This window comes from Heloderma suspectum, chromosome 5, assembly GCF_057233095.1.
Source record: "Heloderma suspectum isolate Gila_16-S chromosome 5, 16-S_ref, whole genome shotgun sequence".
NCBI classification, from domain to species: domain Eukaryota; kingdom Metazoa; phylum Chordata; class Lepidosauria; order Squamata; family Helodermatidae; genus Heloderma; species Heloderma suspectum.
Window position 1 is genome coordinate 203,701,349 of NC_139462.1, and position 17,571 is coordinate 203,718,919.

General features: G+C 47.5%; 1 protein-coding gene across 1 annotated transcript in view; it reads left to right on the forward strand.

The window, feature by feature from the left end:
* The first annotated feature begins 5,796 nt into the window (after positions 1-5,796).
* The window catches only part of GAD2 (glutamate decarboxylase 2), a 58,667-nt gene continuing 46,892 nt past the window's right edge, over positions 5,797-17,571 (forward strand). The window contains exons 1-4 of the mRNA XM_084860486.1: positions 5,797-5,872; positions 6,816-6,875; positions 7,145-7,297; positions 8,751-8,984. Coding sequence (XP_084716612.1) covers positions 5,797-5,872; positions 6,816-6,875; positions 7,145-7,297; positions 8,751-8,984 — 523 coding nt within the window. The remainder of the gene's footprint in view (positions 5,873-6,815; positions 6,876-7,144; positions 7,298-8,750; positions 8,985-17,571) is intronic.

Consider the following 17,571-nt stretch of genomic DNA (forward strand, 5'->3'; position numbering starts at 1 on the left):
TCTGTTTGCATTTTGAAGTGTGTTCAAGATGATGCCCTTGTCACGCACTCCGTTTGGAGCCTGGTGCATCAGCACCCCTATTTCATTCCTACGCTAACTTTTTGCAGCTACCTGTGACCCTCTATGGCAGGGGTGGGCAACCTTTTTTTCTGTCAAGGGCTGTGTTTCCTCATAGATAATCGGTCAGCTGTAAGTGGGCCCACAGAGTAAGTGGGCAGGGCCTGAGCCAGAAGTAGGTGGGACACTTTTCTCTTTCTGCCACCCCTTTTCTCTCTCCTTCTTTCTGCCCATGCAGCAGGCTACCCGGGAAGGGACAGATAGCTCTGAACTGAGTGCACACACAGGCTTTTGAAACTAAGCCAAGGTCACAAGAAGTTAGGCCAGGCTCTGCAGGTTGCCACCCCTGTTCTATGGTTATCTCCAGCCAGTTCCCATGAACCTGGCATGGAGCATAGACAAAGATCTTTCCCTGACTCGGTTCACACAACATGCTAGCCCACACTCGGTGGTTGAGTGTGGGTTGTTGTTGAACTGGGGATTGGTTGTTGAACCATGGGTTAGCATATTGTCTGAACACAAGACATTTCCTGCAGGGTGGCTTGTTAATCATGCAATGTGGCTTATTTTTCTTGAACAAGCCACCTTGAGAACCCATGGTTTGTTGGGTTGTTCAGGATGGTTAACAAGCCACCCTGCGGGAAATGTCCTGAGTTCAGACAACACATTAACAACCCACAGGTCAACAAACAACCCATGGTTCAACAACAACCTACACAACCACTGAGTGTGGGTTAGCATGTTGTATGAACAGCCCCACTATGTGGCTGCTGGCCTTAATGTGTCTGTTCAAAAGCAGAACTGATGGTTGAACGACATTAATTGTATGTTTTGCAGCCACATCTGAGGTTTTTAAAATTTTAATACTAGGCATGCAGGGAGGAGAGGTTTAACCCTTCCTTCCCTCCCCAACCATGAGCTCAACAAATATCATACCCTCCCCTATGTTGCCAATGGAATATTTTTTCCTAAGCCTAATTGCTGGGGTTGTGGGAGGGAGTGATTTCCATCAGGATAGTGGCTAGGAAGGGTTAAACCTAATTTCCCTGCATACTGCGATGAAAATGGGGGCCCACCCTGCCCCCTGCACCTGGCTTTAATTAAAAAATAAATAAATCCAGGTATGGGTGTTAACCACCAATTAGAGTAATGTCTAATTTGCCCTCACAATCTTGCAAGGTGCCTTTAATTTTAAGGAACTATGTCCATGCTTGAGATATCCAGATGTTTTATAAAATGTAAGATATTGTCCTAGTTTTAACAGTACTATAAAACAGATCCCACCATTCCACAGTGGCTGTTATATCCAGACTAAATGAGAGCCCAAGATGAGTACAGAAAAGCCAGAAAAAGTACCCCAGATCAGGGACCTGGTGTGTTTGCTGTGCGTACCTAACTGGCTTCCAGTCACTCCAGAGTTGGTCCTTAATGCCTCCAGCATCGTTTGATGGAGAGACTAATACATTTGTCTCTGCAGTTCATTAACTCACAAATGTGTTCTTCAGCCTGCCAGCTGAGGTCCCTCCTCATGCCACCTCTTCACTGACACGATGAGCCAGAAGCTACCTTGTGAACAGGGCAGAGGAGGGCAGGCAGGAGGTCCCAAGATGAAGATTTGCCATTTCTCCCTAGGGATGGAGTCTCCAGCATGGTTCATGTGGGTGCCAGTGTGCCCATGGACACCTGTTGGCACCTGCCACACTCCCTGGCCCTCCTGATTTTTATTTTATTTCTTCAGATTTTTTTAACATAATAAATAAATAACTGGGAAGCTGGCTCGCTGTAAACCAAAGTGCTGCCTTCCAGCACCATCTTTATTTCAAAAGAGTGGTTTTGTGTTTTGGAGCTCAGACTCCACCTCTGCCTTGTGCTTCAGTTCTTGGGTAAGTTGCTTTTCTTTTAGTCTCACCAGTCCAGCTTTTGGGAAATGAGTGTTTTGTGACTGGCCCTGCCCCCCATGGCAGTCATTTTATTAATGGCCAAGGCACCCCCATGGCAGCCATTTTGTGAGAGTGCCCATGACACTTCCCCAAAATTCCAACTTTGCCCACCAAGCCAAAAAGGTTGTGGGCACCTGCTCTAGGGTGTTTACAAGGAGCTCTAAACTGTGCTTCCCCATTTCTGTATTATATGGGGGCACCCCAGATGATATTTCCTCTGTATTAGATGTCATCTCTACTGATGAGCATGTGTGCACATTTCTCAGTGTGCATACAAATAGTGACCTTACACTGTCTTGGGGTGTTGTGCTTTATTCATTTATTTAGGGCACAATTCTATGCATGTTTAGACAGAAAAAAGTCCTACAGCAAAATGTTGTAGGATTTTTTTCTGTCTAAACATGCATAGGATTGCACCCTTAAGAAATGTATACCCCACCTTTCCCCTCCAGAAAGTAGTTGCTCAAAGCAGCTTACAAAATATAAAAAACATAAAAACAACTTTCAGTGTCAGCAGCCTGCTCACTGACACTCTGTGAACACTGTGAAATAACACTCAATGGGGCAACTCTGATGTATATTGACACATAGACTGAAAGCTATCATCTGCTTGTGAATGCTCCAGAGACAACGCACACTGTAACTAAGACTTTATCAGGCACCTTTAGTCTTTCTTCACTTATTTATTTATTTATCTATCTATCTATCTATTACTGCCCAATATCTATCTACGCTGCCCAATAGCCAAAGCTGTCTGGGTGGTTCACAAAAATTAAAACCTCGAAGTACAACATAAAACAATATAAAAGCATAAAAGCATAAAACAACAATATAAAATTACAATCAGACTAAACCCTAGCAGCAATGCAGAGATTTAAAATGCAGATTTAAAACAGCAGAGCTAAAAGGCCAGAATGCTAAAATGCTGGGAAAATAAAAAGGTTTTCACCCTTGTACATGTACTTCTGCATTCTACTCGAGTGTTCCTAGTGTGACACTTTCAATATCTCAGGTGTGCTCAGTTCCATCTCTTCTGTAGCAGTTGCCATTTAAAAAAAAAGGAAAGGAATAGAACAGAACAGAACAGAACAGAACGAGCTCAGGAAAATGAATCGGAATAGCATTGACAGACTGGAAAGTCCTTGCTGTGCTCTAGGCAATGCAGTTTGGGCCTTCTCCATCTCCTCTCCCAGGCACACGTTGAAGCTGAAGGAACTCGGGAGCAGGCACAGTCAATAGGATGCCAAGGTAAAAAGGGCCTGGGGGAGAGGGGGAGATGGACCAGGGATCTAGCAGGGATTAGGAAACAGGAACTTGAGAACATTTCCCCATTCTAAAAGGTTGGCGTAGTTACTGGCAGTGAGAGCTTTAAGCTCAAATATGCTGGAGTTTTTGGTATTTTGGCGCTGCCTCTTTGTTCGTTGGCTCCTCCCCTTTTGCCTTCAGCTCCTGGAATGTGGCCCCCAAGAACTTCCCTGAAACAGAATTTGGCCCCCTGGCCAAAAGAGGTTCAGCACCCCTGCTTTAAACCTTCTTTCTTGTAGCTTCTCTCCATGGCAGTCATAATGTGTGGGACAGTGTCAGCCATTTGCTGCTTTCTCCTCACCAAGCAGTTGAGGAGTAATTGCTGTTATTGGGGATGCCTTCCTCCCTCCCCTGATGCTCCTGCACCCAGAGGCGCTCTCTCTACACAGAGGAAGCAGCAAGCATCTGAACAGTCTCATAACAGTGGCTCACCATATGGATCACTAACCCATGGCACTGGAGATGTACCACAACCCCACTAGCCATTTGTGGGAGTGGTTGTCAGCAATGCAGAAAGGAACCTCTCTCCGCAGAATGGGGGAGAGTCTTTGTGGTAAGCAGCAGGGGCTGGTGGCTCTGATTTTGGTGGGGCTGTAAATCCATTCTGGGTTGCAGAACCAGCCAGAACTATTTAGCTCCTTTAGAGTTCTGGCTGGTTCTGACTGTAACCCAGAATAGATTTACAGCCCCACCAAAATCGGAGCCACCAGCCTCCACTGCAGCTTCCTGGTAGTTGTATGGAGAAGCTGCCTGGCAAATCAACTTGCATTAGGGAGATAGGGTATGAAGGTGTTCCTGGGGCAGAGGCAAGCCTGCGTAACCGTGCTATGAGGAGGGTTATTGTGGCAGGAACCCAGGCCGTTTCTGATCCCCGTCATGCCGCACATTTGCAGTACAGCTTAGCATTTCGTTAGGAGGTGGAAAATATCCCCCAAAGAGGCTAGTCCCTTTGCCTCTGGGCCACCACTGTTGTCTGATACTGGGAAGCAACCAGCCCTGTAAACCGGTTGCATAGGTAAAGCACATGCTTTTCATGCAAAAGATTCCATCCCTGGAAGCTGCAGGTAGGCCTGGGAAAGACCCTTGTCTGAAACCCTGGAGAGCGGCTGCTAGTAAGTGTAGACCAGCCTTCCTCAACCTGGTGCCCTCCAGATGTTTTGGACCACAACTCCAGTCATCCTTGGCCATGCTGCCTGGGGCTGATGGCAGCTGACATGAGTGCCACTGAGCCCTGAAAGTGGTGACAGTGTTGGGACACTCGCTTTGGCTCCAGCACTTGGCCTGTCCAACTCTGCTTCCAGTAGAAACTGACTCTGTCCTCTTCTCCCCAGCTCCTCCCATGCACACACCACGTTAACCAGAAATGACCACGGAGTAGAACACAGTTGTTTGTTCTCAGTGCCTAAGGGCCAGTGGTGGAAGTCTGAGCCTCAGTGCTCAGCCTAAGTGTGGCAACTGCTTACACTTCGCCGAGCTTCTTCCCAGCTACAGCTGAGCTGCCTCGACTTGCGGATGGCTCTGCTGAGCTGTTGAGCTGACTCCTTTGGGCACAGACTAGCAGTGGGGTTCCAGCTTATGAACTCTTCCCTAAATTGGCCTGATGTGATGTGTGTGTTTTTCTTTTTTCTGACACCTCCTCTGGTTGGGTCTTGGAGAAGGCTCGGCCACAACTCGCTCAGGGCCATTCGTGATGACACGGAGATCTCGGCTTCAGTCACTCCCGAAATCCAAAGCGTTTCCCGAGTAGACAAGGTCCCGAGTAGACTGCCATGAATGCCTGGAATCCATATGCGATGGATCGAAGGATCCCTCTTCCCTCGTGAAGGTTGCCACTGGAGCAGCATTCCATCTCCCCTCACAGGTTTCCTCCCTGCCCAAATGTCTGAATTCCTTGGTTGAGCGCACCAGGCGGCGCCTCCGTGGAATCCTCCATCTCGCGCTCTCTCGTCTCTCAGACACGCGAGCGCTGTCCCTCGAAGGCGACTCTCTCCGCGCGGGCTCAGTTCCCAGACGGCCCCAACCGAGGCCCTTCCTCGCCGCCTCCCAGGGAGTCGTGATCAGACGCAGTCGGCGGCGAAAACAGCGGCAGCGCTTCCCTTCCCGACCCGTTCCCAATCCACTCCACAAGACCCGGGGCGAAGCGCGCTCTGCCGCCTGAATAAGAACAGCCCGCCTGCCGGGGGCCGCCTGCCCGCGGCGAGCGGCGGCGAGCGGATCAGCACCACGGAGAGCTCCCGCCGGCGCCGCCGCTCCCGCTCTGCCTGGCGCGCCCCGGAGGGAGCCGCGCCGGGCTGCTGCGCCCGGCGCCGTCGTCGCCCTCGGCCCGGCCCTCTCGCCCGGTCACGCTCGCCTTCGCGCGCACACGCGCGCCAAGCCCGGCACTCCCGCCCCCTCCCCTCGTCCCGCCCGCTCCCCCCGCCCCTGTCTCCTCTCCTTGGCGCACACAGCCGAGGCGCGCTCGCTGCACTTCGCCGGCTCCTCACCAGCTCCGCAGATGGCGACTCCCGGCGCGGGTTTTTGGTCCTTCGGGTCTGAAGATGGAGTCGGAGACCCGGACAACCCCGGTACAGGTAGGAGGACGACGTCCATCAGCCCCGACGCACCTGCCTCGGCAAAGTTGCCAGTCGATCCCCGGGATGGCTTCGCCTAAGCAGGACCGCACGTCGTCTTCTTCATCGCCGCCGCCGCCGCCGTCTGGTCTCATCGCTCCTGCTCTTGATTGCCCTGGAAAGATCGAGCGGGCGCCGACATCTGCCCGGAGAAGGCTCCCCCGAAGCATGGATCCCTCTAAAGGGCAGCCAATCAAGACCCATCTGGGCACACCCGAAGGGAGACGCGGCCGGACGGCTCACCTGCGCGCCACGGAGGGGTTGACAGCGCAGTTGAGGGGGGCGGGGGGGCTTTGAAAAAGGCCGCTCGGTGGCCAGTTTTGGCTCGCGGACTGAGGGATACTATTAGGATCCCACCCGGCTGGGAAGAGGAGGGAGGGGATGCGCCAAAACGTAGCTGTCCCTAAGAAAGGGAAGGACGGGGGTCGAGGGTGGGGGGCAGACACAGGTTGCGAGGCTGAGAAAAGAAGCTATTTTTCAGCTCAGAGCGCTTCAGAAGTCGCACGCATTTCCTCCTGGATTTGAGAATTCTATCAGTGTAAAGGACTCTGTGGTTTTTAATTGATTTATTTACTTGCTTCTTTCCAGCCTGCACACACCCCACCTCAAATATCGAGGGCACGCGGGGCACATAGCAGCACATGCGCAACACAATCCTAAATATGTTTACTCCAAAGTAAGGGCCCTTTGATTTCATTGGGACTTACTCCCATCAAAGCGTGCATAGGATTGCAGCCTAACGCAATACCCTCAACATGCACTATATCCTACGCAAACCCCAGAGGACTGGGAGAACAAAGCTGATGTCTGCGCTGTAGTGGCGGGGAGAGAGACACATATTTCTTGTCGCATCCACTCAAAACGACCCTTCTGATCCTATATTCTTGTTTCTCCCCTCCCTTAGCAAAAGCTTGGTGTCAGGCTGCCCAGAAGTTTACAGGAGGCATTTCAACCAAACTCTGTGGTAAGCGATGAAAACAGTCACCAGATCACAGGAGAAAGCTTGAATCAATATGGTGGGAGGCGGTTTCTTTAATAAGGGGAAAAACATTCCCCCCAGTAATCGTAAGGATCTGAGAGGACTTCCAGGGTAAGCTGACGATCTGGTGATGTTCGTCTGAGTAAATAACAGAGAGGCCTCCTTTAATAAATCGTGCTGGGGTGGGAGAAAGCACTTTGTGGGTTGAAACTCCGCTGGTGCTATTAGCGCTTCGCCCTTTGTGTCTTTGTTAGCTTTGCTGTACGGCGATGGGGATAAGCCCATGGAAACGGGGGCTACTAAGGAGGACCCGAGCCCCGCCGCCAGAAAGGCTACTTGCACGTGTAATAAAAAGCCCTGCGGTTGCCGGAAAGAGGACGTTAATTACGCGTTTTTACACTCCTCAGGTAACAAGCCTCTAGGGAGGGACGCGGGTGTCAGGATGGGATCAGGCTGACGGAATGTTTTGGAAGCCACCCATCATTTGGCGTGTGTTTTTCCACCAAAGGAAAGGCTTTTGGTGGAATGCAATATAAGCCAGGTTCATTCAAATCAATGGGAACTTTGGCCATTGAGTTTGTAGAGATTTTTTTTCACCCTTTAAGCAGGTAGGAGAGGAACAGCTCTGCGTGAGTAACGCGGGCTGCCCCCTTCCCAAGATACGATTTTCGATTTTGCACAGATTGAGCAATACAGTATATACATACACGTATACCTAGGCAATATGCATGAACACATTTGCTTCAAACAGCAATTTCAAAGAATGACATTGGCACTAGAGATTCACTTGATTTGCTCGAGGCTTAACACAGAAACATTACAAAGAAAGGACATGGAGGTTCCAAGGGAAATATCCCGCTTTCTCTGTCCTGCTTGGACACAATTATCTGAATAAGCAGCTATCTGTTTTATGATCCTCCCAAATTGTTTATTTCAAATCCCACCGCAGTTCTCCTTGCCCAATGAATGGTATGAAGAAGAAGCAAAAACAAAAAACAAAAGCAAAAGTGTGTGTGTGTGTGTGTGTGTGTGTGTAGAGAAACAGAGACAGAGAGACAGAGAGAGATCTAGGAATTGGAATCGGGCTGTTAATTCGTAAAGTTCATGCCAAGAAGTATATTTATGGGGTATGAATCTTTCTGCTTCAGTAAATCCCTCCAAAACCTTCTACGCTGAATGCAATATATATAACCGACAAATGGCCTTCCTCAACATCACAGAAGCTGGCTTGACATTGTCAATTACTCAGAGTCGGGGGGGGGGGCGAGAGAGATACTGAAGAGCGATACTGTCGGTTCTTTGGCAAACTTATGGTGATTTCAGCACCACTTGGAGGGACAGCGACCAAGAACAATTCGGATATATTTGAGCAATAATGCGTATTGGTAATAGACGACATAAACATTAGAATTAAGAGGACATTCGGAGTGGAGAAAAACTCGTTGCAAAATGTTGCCGGCACATGGTTGTTGTTGTTGTTGTTGTTATGAATGGTATTTACATTTTTCTCATTTGCATTTTTTGGAAGATGTCGCACTGTAAGCAACAATTACCAGTTCAAACCAACTCAAATATACAATATAAGTAGAGGTATAAATAGAAATGCTGAGATCTTTAACGGACCAATTTTCGAGAAATAAATGACTTCCTTCCTAACGACGGAGTTTTGCTTAATAAGAGAGATAAAGAAGTATAGTTTATATTCCCAGTGTGCCTTTTTGATCCAGTGACTTTTGTAGTTGTGTGCACCTGTGAATGAAAAATACTTAAAATGAATGAGACAAATTTCGTTTGTTCACCGTAGGTGGAAAAATGTGTCCAAAATCCATGTCGTATTTCATTCCTTTCCGTTTTTTTCAGATCTTCTGCCTGCCTCTGACGGAGAAGTAGCCACTTTGTCTTTCCTACAAGATGTTATGGACATTTTGCTCCAGTATCTGGTGAAAAATTTTGATAGATCAACCAAAGTTATCGATTTCCATTATCCAAACGAGCTCCTTCAGGAATATAATTGGGAATTGGCGGATCAGCCCCAGACCTTGGAAGAAATCCTGCTGAATTGCAGGACCGCGCTAAAATATGCCATTAAAACGGGTAAGAGCTAACTTCGGAGCTAACAAACATACCCACGCATACATGTCTTTGTGCCTTTAGAAAAGCCTGGCCGTTTTCCAGTATTTCTCGTCTTGTGCCGAAGCAATGTCGCAACATCTGAAGTTTGAAGCAAACAGTAGTAATTTCTGGTTTGAAAGAGAGCAGAGAGGGAAAGTTATTTATTCGGGGCAGATGGTTTCTTGGTTGAAAGATATTGGCTGGCTAAAATACTGTTTTGTTTTGGGGGATCATCTATCTTCTGGTGGCGATAAATTGAATCGAATACTGCTTCCTAATCTGTATATACAGGGAGTATATTCAGAACATACAATCTGAATATATTGTAGCATAGAGTATACCGCTTTGCTTCTATGAGGAGAGTAACACCTCTTTTAAAATTAGCTATCAGTTCTTTTAGAAGTTGCCTCCCGATTCTTGGGTTATTTTTATGTAAATGGAACTAGCGCGGATAAAGAAATAGTTTCAGCCCTTCTTATTTACTACACGATCGCCACCACACTTACACAGTTCCGTAACGGTGGTCCCGATTCTCCTTTTCTCATACGTCTGAAATCCTGGAAGGAACTTCCAGCGCACAGCAATGCAAATATGGAAGCAAACCGAGTCACACCGTTACTGAGGACAGAACAGTGCAGCTCAGAGTGGAGTCTTCCCCCCTAACGAGAGTCGCATCCCCAAGGAATGGTTTGCGCATAAGGGGTGTCGAGCCTTCCGGAGCAAGGGACCACCGAGCTTGTCATGGGGCGGGGCGGGGGGGGGGCTGAATGCAATCTAGGGGTGGAGTGGGGGCAGACCCAACCGTGCAAGGAACCACCCTAAACAACATCTAAATGGTGGAGCTGCGTCCGACTCCTGATGGCAACCCTCAGAACCCCGAAGGAGACCTTTGCTGTTGGCAAGTTCCTCGTCTCCTAAATGGACAATGATCCAAGAAAGTCGTGCTCTGGCTGGCACTCAGGTGGGTGGCAGGGAATTGTCAGGTTGCCTTCAAGTTCCGCTTTGTCTCCCAGAGTCCCAGCTAAAAAAGAGGGCGAAATTTGATTGCAGAAAAGATGCGTAATATAATTCATGCGTAATATAATCCATTCATAATCCATCGACTAAGTAGATGAGAAGCCATCGAAGCACGAGCTATGGCTGCAGTCCCATGGACGCTTGCATGGAGATAAGCCCCATTGACTTCAGGGGGACATTTCTAAGCAAGCACAGTTCATTCTGCCTTCGGTAGTTGCAGCCTGACCCTATACGTGCTTACTCGGAAATAAGCCCCACTATGTTGGGGCGGGGGGAAGGCTTACTTCAGACTAGTGTCCATCTATGTGTGTGTGTGTTTGAAAGCAAGTCCCGCTGTGTTCAACCAGCTTACTCCCGAGTAAGTGTGACTTGGATTGCAGCCCAAATCCTGTTTTTGTGACTATCCTAAACCACAAAAATAAGGACACATGTGGGGGGTTTGGATGTTTTGGTTTGGAGGGGGGTGCTTCTTTTGGTCATATTTCTACTAGAAGGTTGGCTTTTAAGAATATCCCTTTCGAGCTATGCCCGGAGGTAGAGGCCGCGATTGGCCGCTCACTTGTTTTGACGGGCTGATTTACGATCCAGCCATCTATCAGCGGAGACGAGATGATAATGCCCGATGTTGGACAAACAGCCACTAAATGCGGCGCCTGTCTTAAAATGTGCCATTGATTTCAAGGAGGTGTGGCTTGCCTGTTTACAGCAGGATCCTAACCATGTTCTCTTGGAAGCAAGCCCCATTGGTATCAGATGGATTTACACACCCAAGTAAGTGTGGAGAGGACTGCAGCATTAGGGCTGGATCCAGTTTTGGTTATACTTAGCGTAGACCCATTGAGATCAATGAGACTTACGATAGTCACGACGTTCATGTCCCATTTGTTTGGATGGGTTTATGGTAAGTAGGACTAAATAGAGATCCAACTCTTAGTTTAATATTGTTATTGTTATTGTTGTTATTATTATTACATGTATATCCCACCTTTCTTCCATCATGGAACTCAAGGTGGCTACATGTGGTTCTCCCTTCCAAGCACTGACCAGACCCAAATCTGCTTAGCTTCAGCAAGGTGGCTGCCTCAAGTCAAGTGCCTTCAGACTATTCCCTGGGACCAACAAAGCCAACAAAGCTTTAGCCAACAAAGAAACCAGAAAGGAAGGGAACCCTAAAGCTGCAATCCTATACCCAGTTATCTGGGAGCAAGCCCCATTAAACTCAATTGGACTGACTTCTGCGTAGACCTGTATAGGATTGCACTGTAAGGCTGCAATCTTACAATATGGAAGGCTCATTTAATTCAATGGAACTTACTTCTGAGTAGACATGCATAAGATTTTATGGATGGTGATGATGATTTTGGTAACCAGCAGCATCTGCTTTGCGGAGATATACTCCTTCTGGATAGGAAGGATCTGTAAAAAAAAAAGCGCAGGAGTGTGGGAGAACATTTTTATTTAGGATTGAAAGAAAAGGGACAGTTGTAAACACCTTGGATGATGAAAGCGTTGGGAGATCTAGACTGAAAAGCAAACTCACACACATAGATACGTACACACACAAAGGTTAAAGGCTGACAGATTTATTGTGGCATCATTCATCAGATGCATGAAACGTTGTTGTTGTTGTTGTTGTTAGACATGAGTAGGAAAAAAATGTAGACAGTGGAGCCAAAGGGCCACTCAGTCCAAGCGGTACAATGTGGTACACAGATACTGACAGAGTTACAGCTGTAGTTACAGATATTGGGATGGATCCAGATTTAGTCATAACTAATTTAAGGCTCATGGATTTTACTGGGTCTGCTCTAAACATGCCTAAATCTGGGATCTCTCCAACCCTAGAGTCGGAGCTAGCCATCGCCCCAATAGGAAAGTGATGATAATACGATGGCACCTTTTGGAAAGCATTCATTGCAACCAGGTAGGCTTGGGAATAAGGAACCTTCTTGCCCTCCCACCAGAATGAATGTCGCTTCTTGTAAGCACGCGCAGGCGTTTTATAAAGAAGCGCGAGAGGATAAGGCTACGTGATTGTACAGGAAATAATTCAACGAGCTGCATATAAGAGCCCCTCGCCCCCCCCCCCCGGGTCCGCGGGAGGTAAGAAGACAAGCGCTTCACAACGGACGGGGGATGATACGTCACAATCAAAATGATTTGTTAGACATGATTGACCATTTCCATTACGCGTTTATTATTTAATTTCGATGCCTTGATCGCACATAAATCCTTCCAAACGGTGCTTGTTAGGGAGTCCATCCTTTTCCCGGGATACCTACAGAAACAGGGCCATTTATAGAAGGCACAGTTTATGAGTGTTGTATTTCCAAATGACTGACACTCTGAGCTGTGCATAAATTAAGTCTATGATGCCCGGTATATATGTAGAGGTATTGTTAATTTAATCCTTTTTAATACAGGTATGTTCCGTATATATATATATATGCGAGGAGGGGAGAGGGAGAGGTGAGCACACATGACTTCATTAATAGATTAATCAATCAGTTCTTCGCTGCATCTTAAATGTGGAATTTAAGGGATTTTGCTTGTTAAAGGGTGTTCATGGCTAATGGTTTAGTAGTAAACCATGTATTTATCTCTCTAAAACAAGCAATACATTTTTTTTAACCAAATGGCTGTGTCCTTTAGTGGGGAGGAAGCTATATGTTCATTCAGTATGGAAAGACATCGACTTGCCAATACTAATGTTTATTTCGACCTGGTTCTTTAATTGCCTTGGCCTGAAATCCTCAACATAGGAAATGAGTTCCACTGAACTCAGTGGGACTTTCTCATGAGTAAAGATGGCTAGGATGGATCTGGCTATAAAAATACAGGAACCTTTCAGCTGAAATGTAAATAGGTTAACAAACCCAGTATTTACGTCTTGCTAGGCAATCAGTCACCCATAAAGAAATGTTTTGTGTATAACATTTCAATCTACGAATCAACTAAATCAGCAAAGAGGGGAAGAGTGAAATCCTAAATATTCTTATGTAGGGCTCCTCGAAATGGAGAGAGGGGAGGGCCCCTTCCGTGCAAGGGCAGTTGTGTAACTATCTAAATGAGGTGAAATGTATCCAGAGTGTATGGAGTATCCAGTACCTATAGAGGCAGCGATCCCATTGAAATCAATTGCTCTGGATAACACAGGCTAATGTGAATTGCGCAGGCTGTTGTGGGGGCTTTGTGGGGAGGGATGGGGTTGGTGGTCCTTTGTTCTCTTCCCATCTACATTGCTCTAATCCCACCAGCGGAGGCTGGTGGCTCCGATGTTGGGGGCGGGGGGTGAATCCGCTCCGGCTTTCAGTCAGAAGTCTAAAGGAGCTATCCAAGGTGCAGAGCAGAGCACCTCGGAGAGTTCCTTTAGACTTTTGACTGAAACCCGGAGCGGATCCCCCCGCCCCCCGACATCGGAGCCACCAGCCTCGACTGAATCCCAGGGCTGCAAATCCGGGTACTGTCGTTTAACTGCGGTGTGGATCACTCACAATCACAGCTGCGCATACGTCAGTAACTATAAATCAATAAATAATCTATGAGGCAGGAAAAAACGGAAGGAGGGAAGAGAAAGAACGGATGACATGCATGAACCAGGTCTTTGGGGCTGTTTTCTCTTTTTGGCCACCGGCTACTGAATCCGATGCAACCGAGCTGGATCTCAGCCAGGGGCAGTCTGTGGGATGGGAGAGTCCTCAAGTTAAGGTCGAGTCACGGACCGCGGAGGTTCTTGAGGGTGACGATCCGGGACTGGAGCGCCCTGTGGTTCGTTCCAAAACGCCCAGCGAATCAGAGAGGAGCCAGCAGCAGCACAGCGCGGGCCTGCGCCTCCGGATTTGCGCGTTTCCTTTCGCAGCGCGTTTCCTTGGCCTGTCGCGGGAGAGCGATTACTCGCTTTCCCGCCTGGAGCTATTATCTATTATGGGCAGCCAGCCGCTCTCCGCCTGCCTCGCTGAGCCTCCAGAGAGCGTTTCGGAAGGAACCTGTTATGTTATTCTGGGAGGTCGCGGCGCAACTGTATGGCAAGCGGGAACAAGGGCGGGGGGTGTTTTTAAGGGAGGGGGAAACTGCCCAAGAAGAGACTCTCAACGAGTCGCGTTGAGAGCCAAGTAAGAAATGCGCCGCCACGTTCTGGAAAAGACACGTGGGGGGGGGGGCGCTGCGAGCACTTCACTTCACAATGAAGCGCCACGTGTAATAAAGTCACCGACGGAGATTACATATGGAAATGAATGGGGGATGTTTGGCCGCAGTGGAGAACTCGATCCTAGAAGATGAGGGCAGGGACAAAAGTTGTCTGTTGAGTGTGATCTCGTGTGTGTGTGTGTGTGTGTGTGTGTAGTGGACACAGCCTAATGCACATATGTGGCTGGCCGTCAGCCATTCTACACGATGTGCAGAATGAAGGGGTAGATTACACCGCAGGAAGAATCCTGAACTGACCACTTCACACGGCACGGGCGATCATATTTTTGAATGTGGCCCCTATAAAAAATATCCCTGCATGCAGCAAACCAGCACATCTGGCCTTGCATCCGATGTGCTAGTTTGCAACATAAGAACACAAGAAAAGCCCTGCTGGATCACACCAGGGGTCCATCTAGTCCAGCATTCCATTCACACACTGGCTCACCAGTTGCCCATGGGAAACCCACAAGCAGGGCATGAGGGCAACAGCAACTGGTGTACATAGGCATACTGCCTCTGATACTGGCGGTAGCCATCATGACGAGTAGCCATCGATAGCCTTCTCCTCCAAGAATTCGTCCAATCCCGTTTTAAAGCCATCCAAATTGGTGGCCATCACTACATGGAATGAGTTTGTTTGTTGTTGTTTGTTTGTTTGTTTGTTTGTTTTTAAATTGGTGGGGGTGTATTCAAAGATATAGTAGCTCCTCAGTCGGAATAGTGCAGTCCAGAATTCTTCTACGGTGAAGAGTTAGGAGCGTCTTAAATCCACTGAAATCAATGGGTTTAGGCACGCCTAACCCTGCATAGGATTGCAGCGCCTACTATCGCTTTCTGCCTGTATAGATCGGCTCCTGAACCAGGCTGGAAGGGTTGAAGAATGTGCTAAATTCCAGGAGAGTCGACTCCGTGGGACAAAACGTAGCTGCAGCCTGTTAGATGAGAACTTGATAAATTCTTGATAAATTCTTATCGATGTTAGACTAAATTCTAATTAGTTGGTATTAAACCCAGCTCACATTTCCTTTGGGAAGAATATATATATATTTCCGATCAGATTGTTCAGTTGTAAATCCTACAACTGCAGATTAAAATTACAGTCATTTGCAATCTGGAGACCAGAGTATAGCTGCAGTTCTCTGAGCACCCTTATTAGGGCCAAAACACAAATGACTTTAAATGTGTGTCTAACAGGTTTTCATTTTTACTCTAGAGTAGGCACAAGTGACCCAATCAAGATCTTAAAAGCCCCCTATTCCCCATGCTAGGGTCCTGATCTGGTTGAGGCCTTTGCACCTACTCTAAAGTTAAAAAAGAATTAAAGAAGACATAGACACCCATTTAAAGGATAGCTAGCCACCCATTTAAAGTAAGGTCTGTTTTGGCCCTTACTATGCAAGGTGTGAGGCTTTGGGGTAAACATAAACAGGATCACACAGTGTGGGTGCGTATAAAATTGCAGGAGAAAAGCCCAGCTGGAACCATGTGGACCAGGGATGTTATTGGAGCTATGGAGACCTCCAGATATTCCTGGACTGCAACTCCTATCATCCCTCACCTTTGGCTACACTGGGTAGAGCTGATGGGAGTTGCAGTCCAATAACATCTGAGGGACCACATATTCCCCACCCCTGATGTACTGTAACCCCATTGATTGCAACAGGAATAACTTCCAAGTGCATTATCTACAGAACTGGATTTGCAGCCATGGAGACAAAGAGGTTTCCTGGGTAAACAGATTTCCTGGGCAAGAGTCCTGACTCCTGAACCCATTTCTTCAGATGCATGAAGGGGTTGGGAATGAATTGGAAATCGAGGGGGGCTGCATTCCAGAAAACCCGCTTGCAGCAGGTTCTTTGGCCAGTGTGGGGCGGCGGTGAGAGTGTTGTACTGGGACTCGGGAGATCCAGGTTCTAGTCCCCACTCGGCCATGAAACTCACTGGGCGACTTTGGGCCAGTCACTGACTCTCAGCCCAACCTACTTCACCAGGTTGTTGTCAGGATAAAATGGAGAGGAGGAGGATAATGTAAGCCGCCTTGGCTTCCTTGGAGGAAAGGCGGGATATAAATGTAACAAATAAATGCATAAATGTTTACTGAGAAATAAACCCTGCTGAGTTTAATAAGTCTCCCTCCCAGCCTATTTAAGGACAGGGTTTGTTTGTTTTTCAGCTCAATGGGCTGAGGAATTGACAATGCTGCCTCCAACCCTCTTAAACTGGCCTACTTGCATACAAATTGTGTCCTATGCACCATTATTCGGACGTAAGAAGCCCCGCTGGATTGAATGGGGCCTTACTCCCAGGTAAGAACGTGTGCATAGCATCCCAGCCTCATTCATGCTTTCTTATCAGGATTCACTGAAATCTGAGTTGGACAAATGCAATAGGACAACTAGTTTGCTGATTGAGCGATTTATATCGGGGATGCGCTAAAAGGAAGGACAAGGATGCTGCCCATCCAAAACCATGGGAGCTATTATCCAAAAGTCCACAGGAGGTAATGGGAGCTGCAAATGACAATTGACATGACTGGGCTCCATTGAAATCAATGCACGCTAGAAACAAGCTACAAATAAAGCAAGGAATGGATCCCAGAACGGAACTGGTCACAGGAACAGAAACCATTTATTTAGCCTTCCCCAACCTGGTGCCCTCCAGATGTTTTGGATTTCAACTCCCATCAGCCCCAGACAGCATTGTTAACCATCAAGAATGCTGGGGACTGTAGTCCAAAGCATCTGGAGGGCACCAGGTTGGGGAAAGCTGGTTTCACATTGCTCCTTCTCTCTTATTCTTTTATTATTATTATTATTATTATTATTATTATTATTATTAAGGTTGTAATCTATACTTGGGGGTAAGTCCCATTGAACTCAGATATATATGGGATTGCAGCCCAAATGTCAATTTTGATGCTTGATTTAATAGTGTTTTAATATATCCAAATCCCTGGGACAGAAATTGCTCCTTCTATTGTATTATTATTGCACATGTTTCAATGAAGCCCAGTCATGGTGACTGTCATTTGCAGCTCCCATTATTTCCTATGGAGCTTTGGATAGCTCCCACGGTTTCCTATGGACACTCTCGTCTTTCATTTTGGTATATCCCTCTAAACTGACCCCCTTTTCTGCTTTTTTGCTATGGATTACAGCAGGAGTGGGCAATCTTGGCCTACAACTCCCATTATCCCTCACTATTGGCTATGCTGACTAGGAGGACTCATGGAAGTTGTAGGCCAAAACATCTGGAGGGCCACAAGTTGCCCACCCCTGGATTATACCACGCAAGGCATGGATTGCTCACCCAGCTAGTCTCTGGATTATGAAAGGGATCAGCTCCTTGACAGTCATTGATC